This window comes from Papio anubis, chromosome 12, assembly GCF_008728515.1.
Source record: "Papio anubis isolate 15944 chromosome 12, Panubis1.0, whole genome shotgun sequence".
Lineage (NCBI taxonomy): Eukaryota > Metazoa > Chordata > Mammalia > Primates > Cercopithecidae > Papio > Papio anubis.
This window is the reverse complement of record NC_044987.1, coordinates 63,621,425-63,641,892: the sequence shown is the minus strand read 5'-3', so window position 1 is coordinate 63,641,892 and position 20,468 is coordinate 63,621,425. Positions and strand designations below refer to the sequence as shown.

Here is a 20,468-nt window from a genome sequence, read left to right as displayed (position 1 = left end):
CCAATTTTGTTACGTTTAATTTAGTAAAAAAAAAAGTGTGTTGATTTACATATAAGTGGTTTCCTGTTCAGACAATTTTCTAATCACTTAGCCCTCGTAATTCCCAACTTTCTCTGAAATAATATGTGTTTATTACTTGGTTGGTCTCTTCAGAGGATAGGTTTCTCCCCCAAATGTTAGGGCAGCAGTCTCCTCTGATACCACCATTGGGGTCTAAAGCCCCCACAACACACAACACACACCTGCTTCTTGTGTCTTTCCAGGGTGGCAGAATTCCCAATTCTGGATCAGTTTCCTGTGCTTTATCAGCTATTGTTGTGGCTGCTGTAATTAATATTTTCCTTCTTTGATGTGACCTGCATTAACTACTTCTAGGAACACATATTTCATTCTGATGCTTTTAACTTTCATGAGTGAGGTGGTCTTACACATAACCTAAGACATTATCCTTTTATTGGTTCTAAGCCCATAAATTCAACTTCTATAGCTGCCTCAACCATGGTAGGTCTGATTCATCCATACTGTCTCCCATGCTGGTTAGAGATGGTCATGAGATGCTCCCATCTGGACACTAGAGGAGTTCATCTGCTTTCCACCTCACCCTGCCATTTTGCAGGGTGTTGGCTGTGCTTGGCAGTCAATCCAAGAACAGTTGTTATGATGTAGAAAATAACGTATATGGTGATCTATTTTCAAGACAAAGTACCTGGAATAGGCCTGCGCCTCCAAACTATAGAAGAACAGGATACTCTAGGCCTCTGCTTTAATAGCCAGCACCTGCTTGTCAGACCGCTTAGTTACCCTCACCCAAACCAAAGGGTATAGCTTAGAATGAGAGTCTACTAGCTTGCAAAATAGCTCACCTTATCTATTCCTAACAGCTTGCCTAACCACCTGGGTCATAGGTCAAATACCTAAAGAGTCCCTGAGCTGACAATTATTGCAATGCATTATAAACTGCAACAAAATGCAGTGAGAAGACCCTAAAGAAAATACCTAAAGCCCCAACCCAAGGAAAGAAATTTATGCAACATCTGGGAAGACTGTAACCTCATAGTACTCAACCTATGAGGAACTAGGGGAGGGACTTGCATACTAGGGGATAAATTGCTTGTTGTAACTGTACCAGGTGTGCTTGCCCACCAGAGACCCGATCTTGCAAGACCGCCATTAAAAGTCTCGCATCTACTGTTCTCCATGTCTCTGAGTCTATTCTTTGGGTTTGGACAGGTGAGTGTGTTTCTCAAAATGACACAGAGTACACTGTGAATGAGCCCTTTTGCTTCATGTTCTCCTAGATGCCCTTCTGCCTCAACTAGATCTTCCCCTAGAGCTACTATGAGCAAGTGATCATGCTGAACCTGGTATGTGCAGACATCACATCTATAGTCCGTACCTGTGGTCTCTTAGGGCCTTTTCTGTGGTTGGATTTGATATATTTGTCATTAGAACCACAGACATCATACATTGCAGGCTGTGCTATAGCTACCTGCAGAGAATCTCTGCCCAAGATATTTAGCATATATGCCTTTCACATTTGTGTCACCCTGTTCCTGCACATCCCAGTTCTCCTTTTTCTCTTATTGCTTCTACTACCATACCCTCACAGTGATTCCCATCTCCTTGAGCATTCTCTACTCATTAGTGCCTTCCATGTTCAATACCTGTGGAGTAAAGACTAAGCATATCCAAGAAAATGCAGTACAGAGTTTTGTGGGAAAATTTCCTGCCGTAGAAGCACCAACTTGATTTTCTTTATTCCTGTTAGTCAAGGACCAAAGACGTACAAATAACCAAATTCATCCCAACCTGTTATTAAATTTTATTTAAGGAAATTTTCATGAAATAATCTATGTGAGTAGTTCTCAGGATGTAAACCCTTGAAGAGCAAGGATCCAGGAAACTATGGTATGAAAAATGTAATGCTTCCTTATTCAGGTACTGTTTTTAAAATGTTGTCTAAGTTATCATTATTCAACATAGACATAGAATGTCTTAGGAAAATGGATGAAATAATCCTACATTCTGGATTTTCCTAAGACTGCCTTGATTCTTCATTTATGTTAATTAAAGCAAGCAAAATTAATTGAATCATTCATTTATGTCTCTCATTTTTTATCAATTTGTAAAAGCCATAAGTTTTAGCTGATATGAAAAAAAATTAGAAATATCAAACAGTTTGGTTGCTTCTGTGTTCCTCAAGGAGATTTGAACCAGAGACTCTGAGTTATCACAGTAAAGAACTAGAGGTAATAGCCAATGAAATTATAGGGGAAATGTGATCTCAATTTATTTATAATACCTGGAACTATTCGTGCCTATAGTTACATCAAAGGGTGATTATAAAATTAAATGAGATGATTTAGGTAAAAGTAGGAATACAAATAGTATTCTATTTGTATTGTAGATACTGCTTCTAAACACACCAGCCCATTCAAATGGGTTATTGGAAGCACATGGGTTTAATTATCAGTAAGCTAGGTCACTTAAATCTGTTATTTAAGTCTTATTAGTTGTTTCACTTGAGATAATCACTCTAATTTTAGTCACTTGTTTTTACTGATACAAAGGTAAGAGAATATGTTCATTTTATAGAGCAATAATAAAACATATAAAAGAGCTATCAATTGGCTGGCCGTAGCAAGTATCCAGTAAGTTCTGATACAATGAATAAACAACAACACATATAATCCCTGCTCCTTCTTCTTTTCTCTGTGTGTTCATCTAAACACCTGTGACCAACCTCAGGCAGCTAAAGGATCACTGTTTTCCCAACTGTAAGCCATGTATGTGATAACAGAAGTTCATGTTTTACCAAGACACTAGGATTGCTTTTCAGGTTTTGATTTTTAAATCTCTATCTGGTTTTCACGTTTTCTAATGACCCAAGTACTACTGATAAGTAGTGCCTTCCACTGAGGAGTGAGTGTTCTCTTATTCTGACCCAAGACAGTGAAAATGGATATTGCTTCTCTCATTCTTTCCTCAGGACAACAGAGAAAATCTGCATACCCCACAAACCAGGCCCCTTATCCTCAAAGTCACTTAAAATTATCACACCAGACATTGTAGTGACCTGGTTATTCTTGTCTTAGAAAACTTACTGTTTGTCAAAAATATCTCTCCCTAAATATGTTGCTAAGGGTTTGTTAGGGACCGGAGGTAGGGCAGCAGGGTGTTTTGTACTTCGGCCCATTAAAAACTCTTCCTTTTTAAGAAATAAGTTGCCTCCAAAGGAAATAATTCCATAATTATCATTATTTGCTATTTGTATGTTAGTTCAGGTTGTGTCTGTCTTTGTAAACTGAAGTGTGAGTTTGTGTTAGTGTGAGCACATACTTTTAAAGTATAGCCATGTGAGTGCATGTGTGTTCATACTTCTATTCTCAAATGATTCTTCTATTTTATTCTGCTTATTTAATCAAAAGCACTAAACCAGACATGCATAAGTGGGCAAGGGGTGGAAAATACTTGTCAATTATAACCACCCAAAGAACACTCTAACAACCTCATACTTAATAACCAAAATGAATGTGCCAGAAAGTCAACATGCTTAGTAGAATATCTGAATATTATCTCTGTCTAATGACTTTTAACTCTACTTTCCAAGTAGAAGCCATGCTTTGGGAAGTACAATTTTTACCATCCTCTTTCCTAATTTTCAATGTCTTCTGCTATGTAATGCCCAGCTTCTATACTTTCAGGAAGAATAAACTACAAAGTTTTAATAGTCTAGAACAAATAAGACCCAAGACAATTTAATAATGATGCAATGCAATAAAATTTCAGTAGGAGAGAGAAAGCTGACTTACGGGACTGCTATGTAGAATAAAGCGAATTATCGCCCAGGGTCCATTTGTCAATCCCTCCCCACAATTTTGGCCAAGAATTGTCTAGATGTACAAAATATCTGATTATAAATCCCAAGCATAACAGCGGTCATTTCCATAAACAAATATGCTAGATTGGGCCAATTTTCCCTGGATATTGTGCAGAGAAACAAAAAATTAGAAATATATCTTTTTATAAGTAAAGATTCAATTAAAATTAAAAATAATAGTTTTTATTACAGACCTACTTTGTGCCAGCTGGGCACCAGGGATACAATGAAAATTAGACTCTTCCCTTGAGAAGTATGTAGTCTTGCAAACAAGTCAATGGACAAAGTCCTAATTACAATATGCTCTGGTATAGGTAGTAACAGAGTTAACAATAATAGTCAAACACTTGTACTTTTTAAGTATAGACTCTGTTATTATTGTTATCAGCATACTAACTTATTAAACCCTCTTGTCACTTCTATAAAGTATTACTGCTATTATCTCCATTGTACAGATAAGATGAGGAATATGAAGCATATGTTAATTAACTTGAACATGGTTACACAGCTAGTAGGTGAAATCCAGGATTTGAACTCAGGCTATAAAATCTCAGAATCCACTACATTATGCTTTTCTAAAGACCCAGAGAAAACCTAAGCAATTCGATAGGATGATTGCTAGAAAAACAAGCAGATAGCAGAGGGAAAAGGTAAGCTGGGAAGGACTCTGGGAGTGAGGTGTTTCCTACTGGGTAGAGGAATCTGAGAAAAAAAATAAATCTGGAACCCAACACTGGAGGATTCAAGACACAAGCATAGGGGACCTAGTCCTAGAGCCCAAACTTTTTGAAATACTCAATTCATTATAAATTATTTTTCATCTTGCACTTTTCTAAGAATTTCAGCCATAAAGAAATGGGAAACTCCACTTTTAAGAAACTCACAAGAGAAACAAGGCAAAATAAATTGCAACAATGAGAGCAAAAGCTGGTAACAAGGCAGGAACAATTTGTTATGAGAGTATTAAAAATATAATGACCCGAGAGAGTGATCTAAAATACAGAGAAATAAGGCAGCTGCTTTGCACTAGACCTAGGGTACACAGTGGGCACTTGATCAGGAGAGATGAGGGCAAGACCTCAATACTCCAACAGAGATCAAGATTCTGGCACAACTAGGTAAAACTCTCTTCAATTATGGGTTATGGAGTCCTCTACTAGGAAAAAAAAAAACAAAAAAAAAAAACTTGGTCTCAGACTTGGATAAGGTATCAATCAACAGTCTTATTGGAATCTAAAGGATTAATTCAAAGAATGAGCCCAGCTGCCTAGGTTGGAATATTATGTCCCACTTCTGTTCATAGCCACAACTATTAACACCTGTACTTGACTGCATTGCAGGCGTTTGAATCTATTTTGCCTACTATGGTAGATTCTAAGATTCTAGAAGCACAAATTGTAACTCTTTATGCATCCTTCAGATTTATCAGGGCTTGGCACACAGTAGGTGCTCAAGAAATGATTATTGATTGATGAAATGATTGAGAATAACTGGCATAACAAGCAGGATGTTGGAATATTAGGTGTTTTAAATATAAGGTTTATTCAGGCAGCATAATGTACTTTGAAGGTAGCAGTTAAGATAAAATTTAAATATCAGAGATATTTATATACAAAGTTCTGAATGTGTATCAGTTATGAGATGCATTATTTGAAGACCTTAGCACCTTTATTTTTAAATGTCAGGAACTATTAAGCTATGAACATACTAATAAACATGGTGTGCATGAAGAAATATTGAATTGGCATGGATAACCTAGAAAAGTGAATCACTACTCACAGAGTGCCATTAAGAGCCTATGGCAGGAGACAACATGTGTATTGATCATTTGTGGAAGTGAAGAGGGTGTGTAGAAGACGAGACCATCAGTTTGACTTACCACGTTCTTACCAGGGCCCTTTCCTACTCATCTTTGCTCATATACCACCCTCATTCTGGAGAACTATGGCCTGATTTGATCTCATACAATTACCAATACTTATGTCTTCCTCCAAATAGCAATTACATCCCTTCTTCTGGAACAAAGAAGAGGGACTGAGAGGCCCATTTCTAAGTGTGACTTACTGTCAAAACATTGAATCCCAGAGTGAAATGGGAGAAACTCCAGGAACATCATAAATAGGCTGAGTTTTTTCTTCAAAATCTGAAATGACACTATTTAACAATTAATTGCTTCTCTTTTTTTATTATTATTATTTTTTTGAGATGGCGTCTTGCTCTGTTGCCCAGGCTGGAGTGCAATGGCGCAATCTCAGCTCAGTGCAGCCTCTGCAACCTCTACCTCCTGGGTTCAAGAGATTCTCCTGCCTTAGCCTCCCGAGTAGCTGGTAGTACATGCCACCACGCCACGCTAATTTTTTGTATTTTTAGTAGAGACAGGATTTCACTGTGTTAGCCAGGATGGTCTCAATCTCCTGACCTTGTGATCCGCCCACCTTGGCCTCCCAAAGTGCTGGGATTACAGGTGTAAGCCACCTTACCCGGCCTAATTGTTTCTTAAATATAGTTGTATACTGTAATTTTCAATATGTACATATCCATCTATTTAAATATCAAATGTTATATATTTAATAGGTCTCTTGTTATATATGCAATCTTCTTATCTATATTGTCATTTTAATTCTGCACCTGCTACATAATATATATTCCATAAATATTTTATTGAACCAAGTAAACATATTCTGTGTGAATTCCTCCTCTTCAAAAGGGATAACCTTCATGCCTGTAATTCCAGCACTTTGGGAGGCTGAGGCGGGCAGATCACGAGGTCAGGAGATTGACACCATCCTGGCTAACACGATGAAACCCCATCTCTACTAAAAATACAAAAAATTAGCTGGGCGTGGTGGTGGGCTCCTGTAGTCCCAGCCACTTGGGAGGCTGAGGCAGGAGAATCGCTTGAATCCCGGAGGCAGAGGTTAAAGTGAGCAGAGATCATGCTACTGCACTCCAGCCTGGTGACAGAGTGAAACTCCATCTCAAAAAAAATAAATAAATAAAAATAAAAAAATAAAAATAGAAAAAAATCTTTACCTTCAGGAAATCAACTTGTATACTGCTATAATACATGATAACCTAGCATGTGTAGCTCTATTCCATTCAAAGAATAGGAATATAGTCAGGAACCCGCTACCTGCATCTTCTGGAGATTTCTATTTAAAGAATATAGGGCTGGGTGTGGTGGCTCACTCCTGTAATCCCAGCACTTTGGGAGGATGAGGCGGGTGGATCACGAGGTCAGGAGATCGAGACCATCCTGGCTAACATAGTGAAACCCGGTGTCTACTAAAAATAAAAAAAATTATCCGGGTGTTGTGGCGGGCGCCTGTAGTCCCAGTTACTTGGGAGGCTGAGGCAGGAGAATGGCGTGGACCCGAGAGGCAGGGCTTGCAGTGAGCCGAGATGGCGCCACTTCACTCCAGCCTGGGTTACAGAGCGTGACTCCACCTCAAAAAAAAATGAAAGAAAGAAAGAGAAAGAAAGAAAGCAGAGATCCCAAAAGCACTGTATTTTCCAGATAGAAATAATTAGAGAATGAGCCATTTTGCAATTTAATTATAATAAAATGTAAGAGAAGAGGCTTTAGAAACATAAGTCAACCAATCAATCAATCTGAAATTCATCTTGATTTAAAATTTTGCAAAACAAAACTGCCACATGGAAACACAACAATCTCTAACCTCAGTTACATATATTCAACATCCCCACATATCACTCATTCAAAGTAGACACTATTATTTTTCGACAAGACTTCTTAGCCAAGTGTCTGATATGAGTAGCTGTTTTAGAGAAATCCAAACCAACCCTTTACTTTCACTTACCCACGAATAGACAAGTGGAGGAAAATCACAAAGAGAGAATCAGGCCCTTATTCTCTACCATACAGGCTTGCTGGGAATTCATGCATTAGGTAACACCAGGGCAAAAACAGAGACATGGTCAAAAGCTGCATAATCATAGCTGTGGTCCCCTTCTACATCCTTCCATCCATCCATCCATTCAACACATACTGACAACATTGAATATGTTGTCTGCTTGAGGTGAGAAAGGGTCAACAAAACACTGTTCATTCATTTCATTGAATGAAATCACACTGAGAATACTGAGAAAATACCTTGTTTTGGAGCCCAACTCTCATTTTCCTAACTCTTCAAAATACTTAAACCCAAACTGGCACCTCTAAAGATCAAGATGAATTTATTCTGCTTTTCTTTTGACAATGCCAACTGTGTTGTAATTGCTGTTTCTGTAGTTGACAGTACCAAATGTTTAAAAAAGTAATAAGGGAAGTAAAAGGGTGTAATGCTTTTTTGGATACTTATACAGATATTATTTTTCTGCACAGTTATCTACCAGGTCACAAATGGAAAATTAGGCATATTTGAGAAGCAATGCCATTACTGGTAAAATGCTTCTGTGACTGAGCTTCTGCCTCTTAGAAGCCATTTTCCTTATTTAAGAGTGAATTGTGCATATGGTAGCATCTCACTACTCCAGCAACTAGAACCCTAAATTCCCTCAAATCTAGGGTTCTCGTGTCACAGGCCATGAGCTCCTTCTGTGGAAGAATCTCAGTGAGAGTCACAGAGGGAGCTCATGGCCTGTGACATGTCTCCTTAGAGTCTATTATACTCAGAAATAAAATCTCTGTTAGCACAGCTGTTCTGAGAAAGCAGAAAGAATATAGAAGATTGAAGAAGGATAGGGTCATAATGTCCTTTCTTCAGGAATTTTCCAATGTGCCGTGTGCCTATTAAGTATTCTGGGAGAGAGCAGAACTGGATACCCATGTGTCCTCAAACAATGGCATTAACTGAATCTTCTATACTTAGAGCCAGTATGATATCCAGGAAGAGCATGGGATTTTGAGATAATAGCTGTGGACATAAATTCCAGATTTTTAATCTTAAACTAGTCATTCAATATTCCAGTCCCTGAATTTATTAATTCATAAATTGAAATTATGGTTATCCATTTCAAAGAACTGTTGTTTAAGCTAAGTAAAAGAAAGCATGTACTTAAAGGAGACAAATGCAGAACTTGAAGATAGTGGGTGCTCAGTAAACATTACTGTTCTTCTTTTTGCTATTAGAGAAGAAATATGGGTTGGCATGGAGGAGAAATGCAACAGAGTATAGTTGGATCAGGTAGACCCCAGCAGGAAGAACAGCCCCCATGACATTTCTTTTGATTTTATTTGAAAGAGCTTGAGGATAGCCCTGCAGCTTTGTTTAGTCTTCACGCAATATATGACGGGGTTCAGCATAGGGGGGCCAAGGAAATGGATGTTGGACAATAGTGGGTGGACATATGGTAAAGACTTATGGAAAAATCTGTGGACCACTGAAAAAGAACAACCCAGGGAATGTAGAAGACTGCAACTGTCCCAATGTGAGATCCACAAGTGTTGAAGGCCTTCCTCCATCCCTCCGAAGAGGTGATGTTTAGTACAGAGCGGATTATCAGGATGTAGGAAAACATAACACATGGTGTATCAACCCTGGTGACCAGAATGAGAACAACTAAGCCTCCATAGCTGTTCATTCTTGAATCAGAACATGCAACCTCAAGTACATCAGGGTGGAAGCAGTAAGAATGGGAAAGGACATTGACTTTGCAAAATGACAGTCTCTTAATGAGAAAGAGGGATGAACAGAGGCCGATCAACATTCTTAGGACTATTGCTACACCAATCTTTAGAATTCTGGAGTCTGTCAGGATGGTAGCATATCTGAGGGGTCTGCAAATGGCAACAAAGTGGTCAAAAGCCATGACCATCAGTACTGAGGATTCCATAAAGCCAGAGCTGTGAAGGAAAAAGAGCTGGATGATACATGCATTGAGGGTGATTTCACGTGCATTGAACCAGAGGACACTGAGTGTCATGGGCATTGTGGAGAGGGTCAGTCCCAGGTCAGTGATAGATAGCATGAAGAGAAAATAGTGCATGGATTCATGGAGGTTTGGCTCCAGAATAACAACCAATAGGATCATGCTGTTCCCTAAGAGAACAACTGTGCTCAGAAGGAAGAAGAGAATTGAGATCCAGATGTGGAAGGCCTCCAGCCCAGGGAAGCCTGTTAGGAGGAAGATTGGGAACTCAGATGTGGTGTTGCTGATACATGGCATGGTAAGTTGGTCAGTTAGCACCGTTAGAAGCAAGCCCCCCAAAATCTGGCCATAAACTGGCCCCAAAACTAGCCATTAACAAAATCTCTGCAGCACTATAACATGTTCATAATGGCCCTAATGCCCAAGCTGGAAGGATGTGGGTTTACAGGAATGAGGGCAAGGAACACCTGCCCCCCTCCCCCACCCCCCCACCCCCACCCTGAGGGCGGAAAACCACTTAAAGGCATTCTTAAGCCACAAACAATAGCATGAGTGATCTGTGCCTTAAGGACATGCTCCTGTTGCAGTTAAGTAGCCCAACCTATTCCTTTAATTTGGCCCATCCTTTCATTTCCCATAAGGGATACTTTTAGGTAATTTAATATCTATAGAAACAATGCTAATGACTGGTTTGCTGTTAATAAATACATGGATAGCTCTCTGTTTGGGGCTCTCAGCTGCAAAGGCTGTGAGACCCCTGATTTCTCACTTCACACCTCTATATTTCTGTGTGTGTGTCTTTAATTCCTCTAGTGCCGCTAGGTTAGAGTCTCCCTGACCAAACTGGTCTCGGCAAGTGGTGTCCATCGTGGGGGCTCGAATCTAGGTCAAACGGTCGCTGGAGCGATGCTTGGAAAACATGGAACTAAGCTGGAGGACACCCAAGTACTCCTAAAGCAATCCCCGTGGTGAGTAAGAAGGGGAGCTTGGAAGCATCAGGGTAATGATGAGACAGGTGTGGAGTCTGGTTCGTTTCACCTTGGAACTTTTGCACACTGATGATGAGGAGGAATGAGAGTACAGCGAAGTAACAGAAGAGGTTAAAGAGCATGTTTATTTGCCAGCTAAAACTAAAGCGGCAAAGGAGGGAGAGGTTCATTGCTACCCTTCTGCACCCCCTCATTATTATTTTGAAGAAAAAGGCCCTCCAGATCTTTCTTTCTTGGAAGACACTGGGTGAAAAGTAGTTGCTCCAGTGACTGTTTGAGCAGCTCCTCAAGCGACTGCTCTTAGTTCTATTCAGGCATGAATTCAGCAAGCTAGACGAGAGAGTGATATAGAGGCTTGGCAGTTCCCTGTTAGAATACAACCCCCAGATCAAGAGGGAAATATTATAGCTATATTTGAGCCTTTTCCTTTTAAATTACTCAAAGAATTTAAACAAGCTATAAATCAGTATGGACTAGGCTCTCCTTTTGTAATGGGACTGTTAAAGAATGTTGCTGTTTCCAGTTGGATGATACCTACCAACTGGGATGCTCTTACTCGAGCTTGTCTAACTCCTGCTCAGTTCTCATAATTTAAAACTTGGTGGGCAGATGAAGCTTCCATTCAGGCTACTCACAATGTCCAGGCCCAACCTCAAATTAATATAACTACAGACCAACTTTTGGGGGTTGGTGGCTGGGCTGGTTTTGATGCACAAGTGGTCATGCAGGATGATGACATAGAACGGCTTAGCAGAGTGTGCATTAGAGCTTGGGAAAAAATCACTTTAGGTGATTTCACCCTTCCTTTAGTGCTATAAAATGGGGACCAAGAGAACCATACGTTGATTTTATAGCTTGGTTACAGGAGTCTCTTAAAAACATGATTGCAGATTGAGCTGCTCAGGATATAGTGTTGCAGTTATTAGCTTTGGACAATGCTAATCCCAATTGCCAGGCTGCTCTGTGACCTATCAGACAGAAAGCACATTTAGTTGATTATACCAAGGCCTGTGATGGTATCAGAGGTAATCTGCATAAAGCTACTTTGTTGGCACAGGCAATGGCAAGACTGAGAGTGGATGAAGGAAATACTCCATTTCCTGGAGTTTGCTTTAACTGTGGGAAGCATTGTATTACTAAAAAAGAATGTAGAAAAAATAGCGAGTCAGGCCGCCAGATAGGGGAAAAAAGAAAACTGTTGAGCCCGAAATATGTCCAAAATGTAAAAAAGGAAAACATTGGGCTAATCAATGTCACTCTAAGTTTGATAAAGAAGGGAACCCAATTTCGGGAAACTCCATGAGGGGCCCGTCCCGGGCCCCTTTCCAAACCAGGGCATTTCCGGCTTAGGCCATTCCCTCACCCCTGTACAATGTCTGTCCCCTGCCACAGCTGGTAGTGCTGCAGTAGATTTACCCTGCACAAAAGCTGTGAGCCTTCTACCTGGGGAATCCCTGCAAAATGTCCCAACAGGAATCTGTAGACCCTTGCCAGGGGGTATAATAGGATTACTTTTAGGAAAGTCTAATTAAGTTTAAAAGGCATAAAAATACACACAGGAGTCATTGATTCCAATTACAGTGGGGAAATTCAAATTGTTATATCTACTTCTGTTCCCTGGAAAGCAGAGCCAGGAGACTGCATGGCACAGCTCGTGATTGTGCCATATATAGGAATGGGAAAAAGTGAAATTAAATGAACAGGAGGATTTGGAAGCACAAACAAACAAGGCAAAGCAGCTTATTGGGTAAATCAAATTACTGATAAACGTCCTACCTGTGAAATAACTATTCAGGGAAAGAAATTTAAAGGTTTGGTAGATACAGGAGGGGACATTTCAATCATTTCTCTACAGCAATGGCCATCCATGTGGCCCATTCAACCCGCTCAATTTAACATAGTTGGAGTTGGTAAAGCCCCTGAAGTATATCGAAGTAGTTATATTTTGCATTGTGAAGGGCCCAATGGACAACCTGGGACTATTCAACCAATTATAACTTCTTTACCTATAAATTTATGGGGAAGAGATTTATTACAACAATGGGAAGCACGAGTTCTAATTCCAGAACAATTACATAGTCCCCAAAGTCAACATACAATGCATGAATTGGGGTATGTCTCTGGTATGGGACTAGAAAAATAAAATTGCAAGGTTTGAAAGAACCACTTCGAGTGGAAAGACAAAGTTCCCACCAAAGATTAGGATATCATTTTTGATGGCGGCCATTGTTAAGCCTCCAGAACCTGTACCTTTAAAATGGTTAACAGATAAGCCAATTATGATAGAACAATGGCTGCTAAGTAAAGAGAAACTGAAGGCTTTAGAGAAATTGGTTACTGAACAATTAGAAAATGGGCACATAGCTCCAACATTTTCCCCTTGGAATTCTCTAGTTTTCATAATTAAGAAAAAATCAGGTAAGTGGAGAATGTTAACTGACTTAAGAGTCATCAATTCAGTTATACAACCTATGGGAGCATTACAGCCAGGATTGCCTTCTCCTGCTATAATTCCAAAAAATTGGCCTTTAATAGTCATAGATTTAAAAGACTGTTTCTTTACTATCCCTTTAGCTGAGCAAGCCTGTGAACGGTTTGCATTTACAATTCCTGTGGTAAACAACCTGCAGCCTGCTAAGCATTTTCATTGTTTTACAGATGGGTCTAGTAATGGTATAGCTTCTTATTCTGTATCAAAAGGTAAAGTTTTCCAGACGTCCTATACTTCAGTTCAAAAAGTGGAGCTTGTAGCTGTAATTGAGGTATTGACAGCTTTTGATATGCCTATTAATGTGATTTCTGATTCTTCATACATGGTTCATTCCACACAGTTAATTGAAAATGCTCAGTTACAGTTTCATACAGATGAACAACTGATGACTTTATTTACCCAACTGCAAACAGCAGTTAGAAGTAGAATGAACCCTTTTTACATCACTCACATTAGGGCTCATACACCTCTTCCAGGACATTTGACTGAAGGGAATCAAATGGCTGATCGCCTAGTTGCTACTGCAATATCTAATGCCAGACACTTTCACAATTTAACCCATGTTAATGCCTCTAGTCCCAAACGCAGATACAGCATTACCTGGAAAGAAGCTAAAGCTATTATCCAACGATGCCCAACTTGCCAAATGGTACATTCCTCATCTTTTACAGGAGGAGTTAATCCTCAAGTATTGGAACCTAACTAACCTAAGGGAATAGTAACAAGTGTACTTATTATAGGATATGTACTCTCCTGACCTTAAACTTCACATTCTGCCACCTGGTATTTTTAAAAGCCTTGATTGAAAATTACAACATACTGAATATTGCTATTATTCAATTTTAAATCTTCCTAGAATTGATTGGAACAACATAAATGTACTAATTTATAAAATAACTTTTAGAATTTTAATTGAAATCCATATTGCATTTCTGTGTTTACTGAGTGAACTGCTTTTCTCATTCCCTTTCTCCTGAAAACTTCTACCATCTCCTCAAGTCATCACTTCATACTTTTGAACAGCAGTAAATTTCCTCCTGATACTTAACAGAGCAAAAGGTAGACACTGGGTAACTTTTCTTCACATAAACTTCCACCAACCTACCATTTGCTACTTACTCTCTAGTGTCAATTGAAATGATGGTCTTAAGCTTTTTGAGGGGTAATTACTAATCATTACCATTCTCTATATTCAACGACTTAATATTTTCTGAAGGACATTTATATATCAATCAATTCTTCACATTCTACATTTTCAATTTTATCCTACCTATTGTATCATTAACTTCAGTTTATGAATTTAGCCATTTCTCTAAGTACTTGCCATTTTGTAAAAATTCTCCATTTATGTTATACCTTTCTTTAATCTTGGCCTATTTCTCTCCTTGCCTTCACCACCAAGTTTCAGAAATAAAATAAACCGTACCTCCACTGCTAACCCTTCCGTTCATTACCAAAGTCACTGAAGCACGTTCACAGTTTCCAACTGCATTTCCTGGGGTCATTAATGAGCTCTTGGCTGCATTTGCATTTTTTAATCCTTGCCAGACTTGACAGCACAAGCAATTCAACACAGCTGTTCATGTAATAATGGTTCATGTTAGTCTTCATGCCATGTTCTCTTGGTTTCTATGGTTCCCATAAAACTGGTCTCATCTTGCTGTAATAGATATGATCCTTTCCAGTATTCTACAGAGTTCTGTCTTCATTGGTTTTCCCTTGTAAATCTACTCTCTGTAGTTGTTCACCTACAGTGTTGGATGAAAATGACACATATGCAGTTCTAACATCCAAATCTATATTACTGGCAATTATCTGGAGATCTGGGTCTGCAGATTCACACCCACATGGTCACTGCAGAATTGAGGATACTTATAAATATCTTTCTCTTACTCATTTCACTCAAACATATTCAAAATTAATGTACTTATCCTTTAACCAAGTCTTTATTCATAGGCTCTTATGATATTATGGAGCTCAAAGTTTTATAAATATAAAAAAAAAATCCTAAAGTGGTACAAAATAAGGACATATTTTCCTTGAATTTTAGGTGTATATATATATATATATCTATATTATATATATATAAGCATATATATATATATATATATGCTTAATATCCCTGGCTATGAATGGTAGATGAACATTATAATTTAATTTAGAGATTTCTCAATGATGCAGAGCTTATCCATGACCTGGGACAACTCTCCTAACCAAAAGAATATTTATCTGAATATTCTGCATAACACTGTAATGTATCACTTCTATAGGGTGGGAGCATTTTGAGGACAAATGCTGCAAAACTGGGATACCATGGAAATCCTAAGCAACTTGACATCTAAATTTCCAACATTCTTGTTAACCAGCAGTCCTGACCTAGAGTCTCCCATGCCTGGATCTCCATTCCTTTTTCTTGTTTTTACACCATTGCCTTCTCTGGACACAGCATAATCCTGTTTGTCATCATTACCCAGCAGAGTCTCCATGAGCCCATGTATTATTTCCTCTCCATGCTATCAGCCACTGATCTGGGCTTGACTGTTTCTACATTGTCAACAACATTAGGTATCCTCTGGTTTGATGCATGCAAAATCAGTCTCAACAACATTAGGTATCCTCTGGTTTGATGCACGCGAAATCAGTCTATACAGCTGCATTGTCCAGATGTTTCTTCTTCATGGATTCACTATCATGCAATCTGGGGTGCTGGTGGCTATGGCCTTTGACCATTATGTGGCCATCTGTGATCCTCCGAGGTACACTACCATTCTCACTAATTCCAGAATCATTCAGATGGATTTCCTGATGATTATACGTGCTATAGTACTAATACTACCACTACTTTTGCTCCTTAAGCCTCTCTATTTCTATAGAATGAATGCCCTTTCCCATGCCTACTGTTACCATCCAGATGTGATTCAATTAACCTATTCAGACATTCAGACATTAATCTGTGGATTAATAGATCTCATACTGACAACTGGAATAGATACGCCATGCATTGCCCTGTCATATATCTTAATTATTCACTCTGTCTTCAGAATTGCCTCTCCTGAAGAACGGCACAAGGTCTTCAGCACCTGTGTCTCCCACATGGGAGCAGTTGCTATCTTCTACCTCCCCATGCTGAGCCTGTCCTTGGTGTATCGCTATGGTCCATCAGCCCCCAGAGTGGTCCATTCAGTGACGGCCAATGTATACCTGCTTTTACCCCCTGTGTTCAGCCCCATCATCTACAGTGTAAAACCAAAACAGATCCACATGGCTCTGCTCAGTCTGCTGCTTACAAAATGAACAGACATAATTTTATTTGATACAAAAAAACCTGGCATAAGTGACTTGCACTATAGAAAAGCAAACTTGGTGGCTTAGTGCCTATTGGATGTGTTTTTTTCATATTTTTCATTCACTCAACAGTAAATATGTTTTGTATTTAGTCATAAAATACGAGAATGATATATCCCCCTGAGACATTTGTAGCTTAATTAGGAAAATAACAATAGTGACAAAATAAAAATAATACTCCCAGCAGCCAACACATATTGACTCTTTGTTTCAGGCTAGGTGTCCTACTAACTGCTTTAAGATATATTTCATTTAATCCTCATAACAGTCAAATGAAATACACAATATTATTTATTAAATGTTACAGGTGAAGGAACAAGTCTAGTGGCATTTGGGCCAGCAAAAGACATGTGAATAAGATGGTGCAGGGTTGAGATTTGAACCCAGGCATCCTGTATCTCAGATGCCATGTGCTTCACCACTGAATTACATATTCTGCCAAAAACATCTAACAGAAAGGTTATAAGATCAAAAATAAGATGTGGATCTCCATAAATCTATGCCATGTCTTAAAAGGTTTTGATAGCTTTCTTAAAATACACATTAGCTGTTTTCTTCATGGATAATTCATTATACAAAAGGTAGAAATAGATGTCCCATGGCATGTAAGTCATTATCCAGTGCTGAACTTTCCAGTCCAAAGAAAAACTTCAGGGATGAGGCACACTTGCTGATTTATCACAGGAAATAGGAACTTTCAAGAGTTAGAAAGGATCATGATGTAGACTGCAAGAAAATTTGAGGCAGAGGTTCTGAACACTTTTTTTGCACAATGATCCCTCAGGAATCTAATGAAATGCATGAAACCTTCTCCACAGATAAACACACAAACATTATTTTCAATAAAACTTCAGAGTTTTGACAAATGACATGAAGGACCTATAAGACTCCCTTAATCAATCAAAGAACCAAGGTAAAAAAACTTCATGGTTCTTAGCCTATACAGTTATACAGAGCAACACCCAAAATGTTTGGTTCCTGAAACAGAACCTATGGTAACTACTGATTTAAGAAAAAAGCAGAAGCCTCAAAACTTCTATTGCATAAAATGGTAGAGAAAGTTCCAAGTGAAATGGAAATAGAAAACTAAAGGCAGTCACACCAATTTGTTGCCACTGGAAAAGTAGTGATAGATGGGAGAAACATTCCATGTACCCCACAAACACTGGGGCAGCAGTGTGCTGGAGGCAGCACACATCAGCTTGAAAGAGCCCATTGTGTGCATCTCTCCCCAACTATGCGTTCTGTAATATCATATTGGTAGCTTAAAATCATTCATAATGAGAATATTTACTCCATGAGAATTGATAAGCATTAAACATGAGGACTTTTGGTTTTAAAGATTCAGTTGGCCGGGTGCAGTGGCTCACACCTGTAATCCCAGCACTTTGGGAGGCCAAGGCGGGTGGATCACTCGAGGTCAGGAGTTTCAGAACAGCCTGGTCAACATGGTGGAACCCTGTCTCTACTAAAAATACAAAAAAATTAGCCAGGCGTGGTGTCGCAGGCCTGTAAACCCAGCTACTAAAGAGGCTGAGGCAGGAAAATCACTTGAACCCAGGAGGCGGAGGTTGTAGTGAGCCAAGATGGCACCACTGAACTTCAGCCTGGGTGACAGAGTGAGACTCTATCTAAAACAAAAAAAAAAAGATTCAATTTATCAGCACGCCAGTGAGTACAGGTATATTTTATATATGGCATTGCAGGAAACAAAATAAGTTAAAAGTGCAGTAAAATATATTCCCTTGAACACTAAAGGCATCACTTTATGTCAAGTTTCTGGCATTTCTCCTTCAGCATCATCATTAGTATCACCACTAGTTCTCCACATCTTAAAAGGAGACAACCTTCCTGCTCATTTATGTCTTCTCGCCTCTAAGTCCTCTAAGCTCTCAGCTATACTCACTTTCAGTTACTCTGATCTATTCAGCAGGCCTGACAAACTTTGTTGTTTCCAAGACATTTTTGCATGTTTCATCCCAGTAATGCACAATAAAAATTATGCTCCCTATCTTGTGCACTTTATTTTTCAAGCTTATTTATTTTTTTAAATTGACAGATAAAATTGTATGCAGATTTAATTGAATGCAGATTTAATTTAATTTAATTAATAAGGTTGTATGTGATCATACAGCATGGTGTTTTGAAGTATCTATACATTGTGGAATGATTAAATCTAGCTAATTAACATATGTGTTTACCTAACATAGTTATTAGTTTTGTGGTGAGAACAAAACATGCACTCTCTTAGCATTTTTCAAGAATACAATATATTGTCATTAACTATAGTCATCATGTTGTATAACAGATCTCTAAAATGTATTCCTTTTATTTAACTGTAATTTTATATCCTTTGACCAACATCTCCTCACAGCTGCCCCAGCCTCTAGTGTCCACCATGCTATGCTGTGCTTCTATGAGATCAACTTTTTCAGATTCCACATATGAATAGCATCATGCAGTATTTGCCTTTCTGTGCCTGGGTTGTTTCTCTTAACTTAATATTCTCCAGGTTCACTCATGTTGTCACAAATGACAGGATTTCATTTTTATGGTTGAAGAATATTCCATTATGTATATGTACCACATTTTCTTGATTTATTTATCCATTAATGGACATGTAGGTTGATTCCACATCTTGGCTATTGTGGATAGTGCTACCATAAACAAGGGAGTACAGATATTACTTGAATGTCTTGCTATTTCTCTCAATTATGATAGTCAAATCAGAAACAATTTGCATCCTCCCTAATATTTAACTTATATTTCAAAGTAGCTACAAAAAAAAAAACTGCGTGGAAACTTTTTTCTAATGCACCAGACTTATCCCATTGTTTTACATCTCTTACAATTTTTGTTCTCATTTCATTTCTTCACTCCCAGGACATTATGGTACAAAATAATGATTATGGGCTTTGGAAAAAAACAGATCAGGATTCAGAAACTTGTCTGGACATTTTCTATTGGTGTGAAGCTGAACTAATAACTTAATAATTCATCTGGAAACAGAAGATATGAAAATAATATAAGGAAGACACATAGTATAGAACCTCAATTTTAGTTTTCATTCCTTCTTTCCTAGACAGATAGATGTATCCCCTCATTTATAATTTACTTCAAGTATCCTTAAGCTGTATGTGGTGAAGAAGCAGACTTGTAATATTTGTATTTCCAGTTTGTTGTGAAATAGATACTAGTTTGTTGTGAAATAGATACTAGCACATAACTTGTGCTGTATGTGTCTTATCTCATATGAATGACAGCTTCCATCCTTATTTATCTTTTCATCCAGACAATCCCATTTATTACATGATTACATGTCCTGAAAATGTCAAATTGCTGTAATATTTTTGAAAGTCTTGCTTTAGATTCCTGTTTGTATCTCCGGGTTAACTGGTAACCAATAGTCACGGAAGGGCACTGGTCTATAGACTGCACTTGAGAGAGTGCTAACCTAGTCCATATTTCCATTCAGCCTTCTAAAACTGCATCTAGATAACACAGTTATCAGATCACTCTGCTCACAATAATGTTTAATACTCTACAGACACCACTTCTAAAATTCATGTAATGTCATAAAGACCCAACATAAACTCACCCGTACAAATGAAAAATATGTTAAATCACATGCAATATGTTGATAGTTCAGTACTACCTTTTTAAGCAATAAAAATGGGGAATTCTGGTTTTCAGAAAGTTTACGCTTCTTTGACAAAATCACCATCTAATTGTAACTGATTTTCCTCAAAATATGGATTTAACTCAGATCCTGAGGCAATAATTCTTTAATGTGCCCCTCAGATTTTAATTTATGTTATTATTTCTACTAGCCTGTTTACTGTTTTTCTTGTCTCCACCACCACGGCCAGCTAATTTTTTTTTTTTTTTCTTTTTTGTATTCTTAGTAGAGACGGGGTTTCACCATGTTGGC

At 38.4% G+C, this 20,468-nt stretch overlaps 1 protein-coding gene across 1 annotated transcript; it reads left to right on the top strand.

Moving 5' to 3' along the window:
* The first annotated feature begins 15,299 nt into the window (after nt 1–15,299).
* LOC101013157 (olfactory receptor 51F1) lies at nt 15,300–16,858 on the top strand. The gene is given in 3 exon segments (XM_003910320.3): nt 15,300–15,575; nt 15,578–15,757; nt 15,804–16,858. Coding segments are annotated over 3 exon segments (954 nt in total). The 5' UTR covers nt 15,300–15,484; the 3' UTR covers nt 16,487–16,858.
* The last annotated feature ends 3,610 nt before the right edge of the window (nt 16,859–20,468 follow it).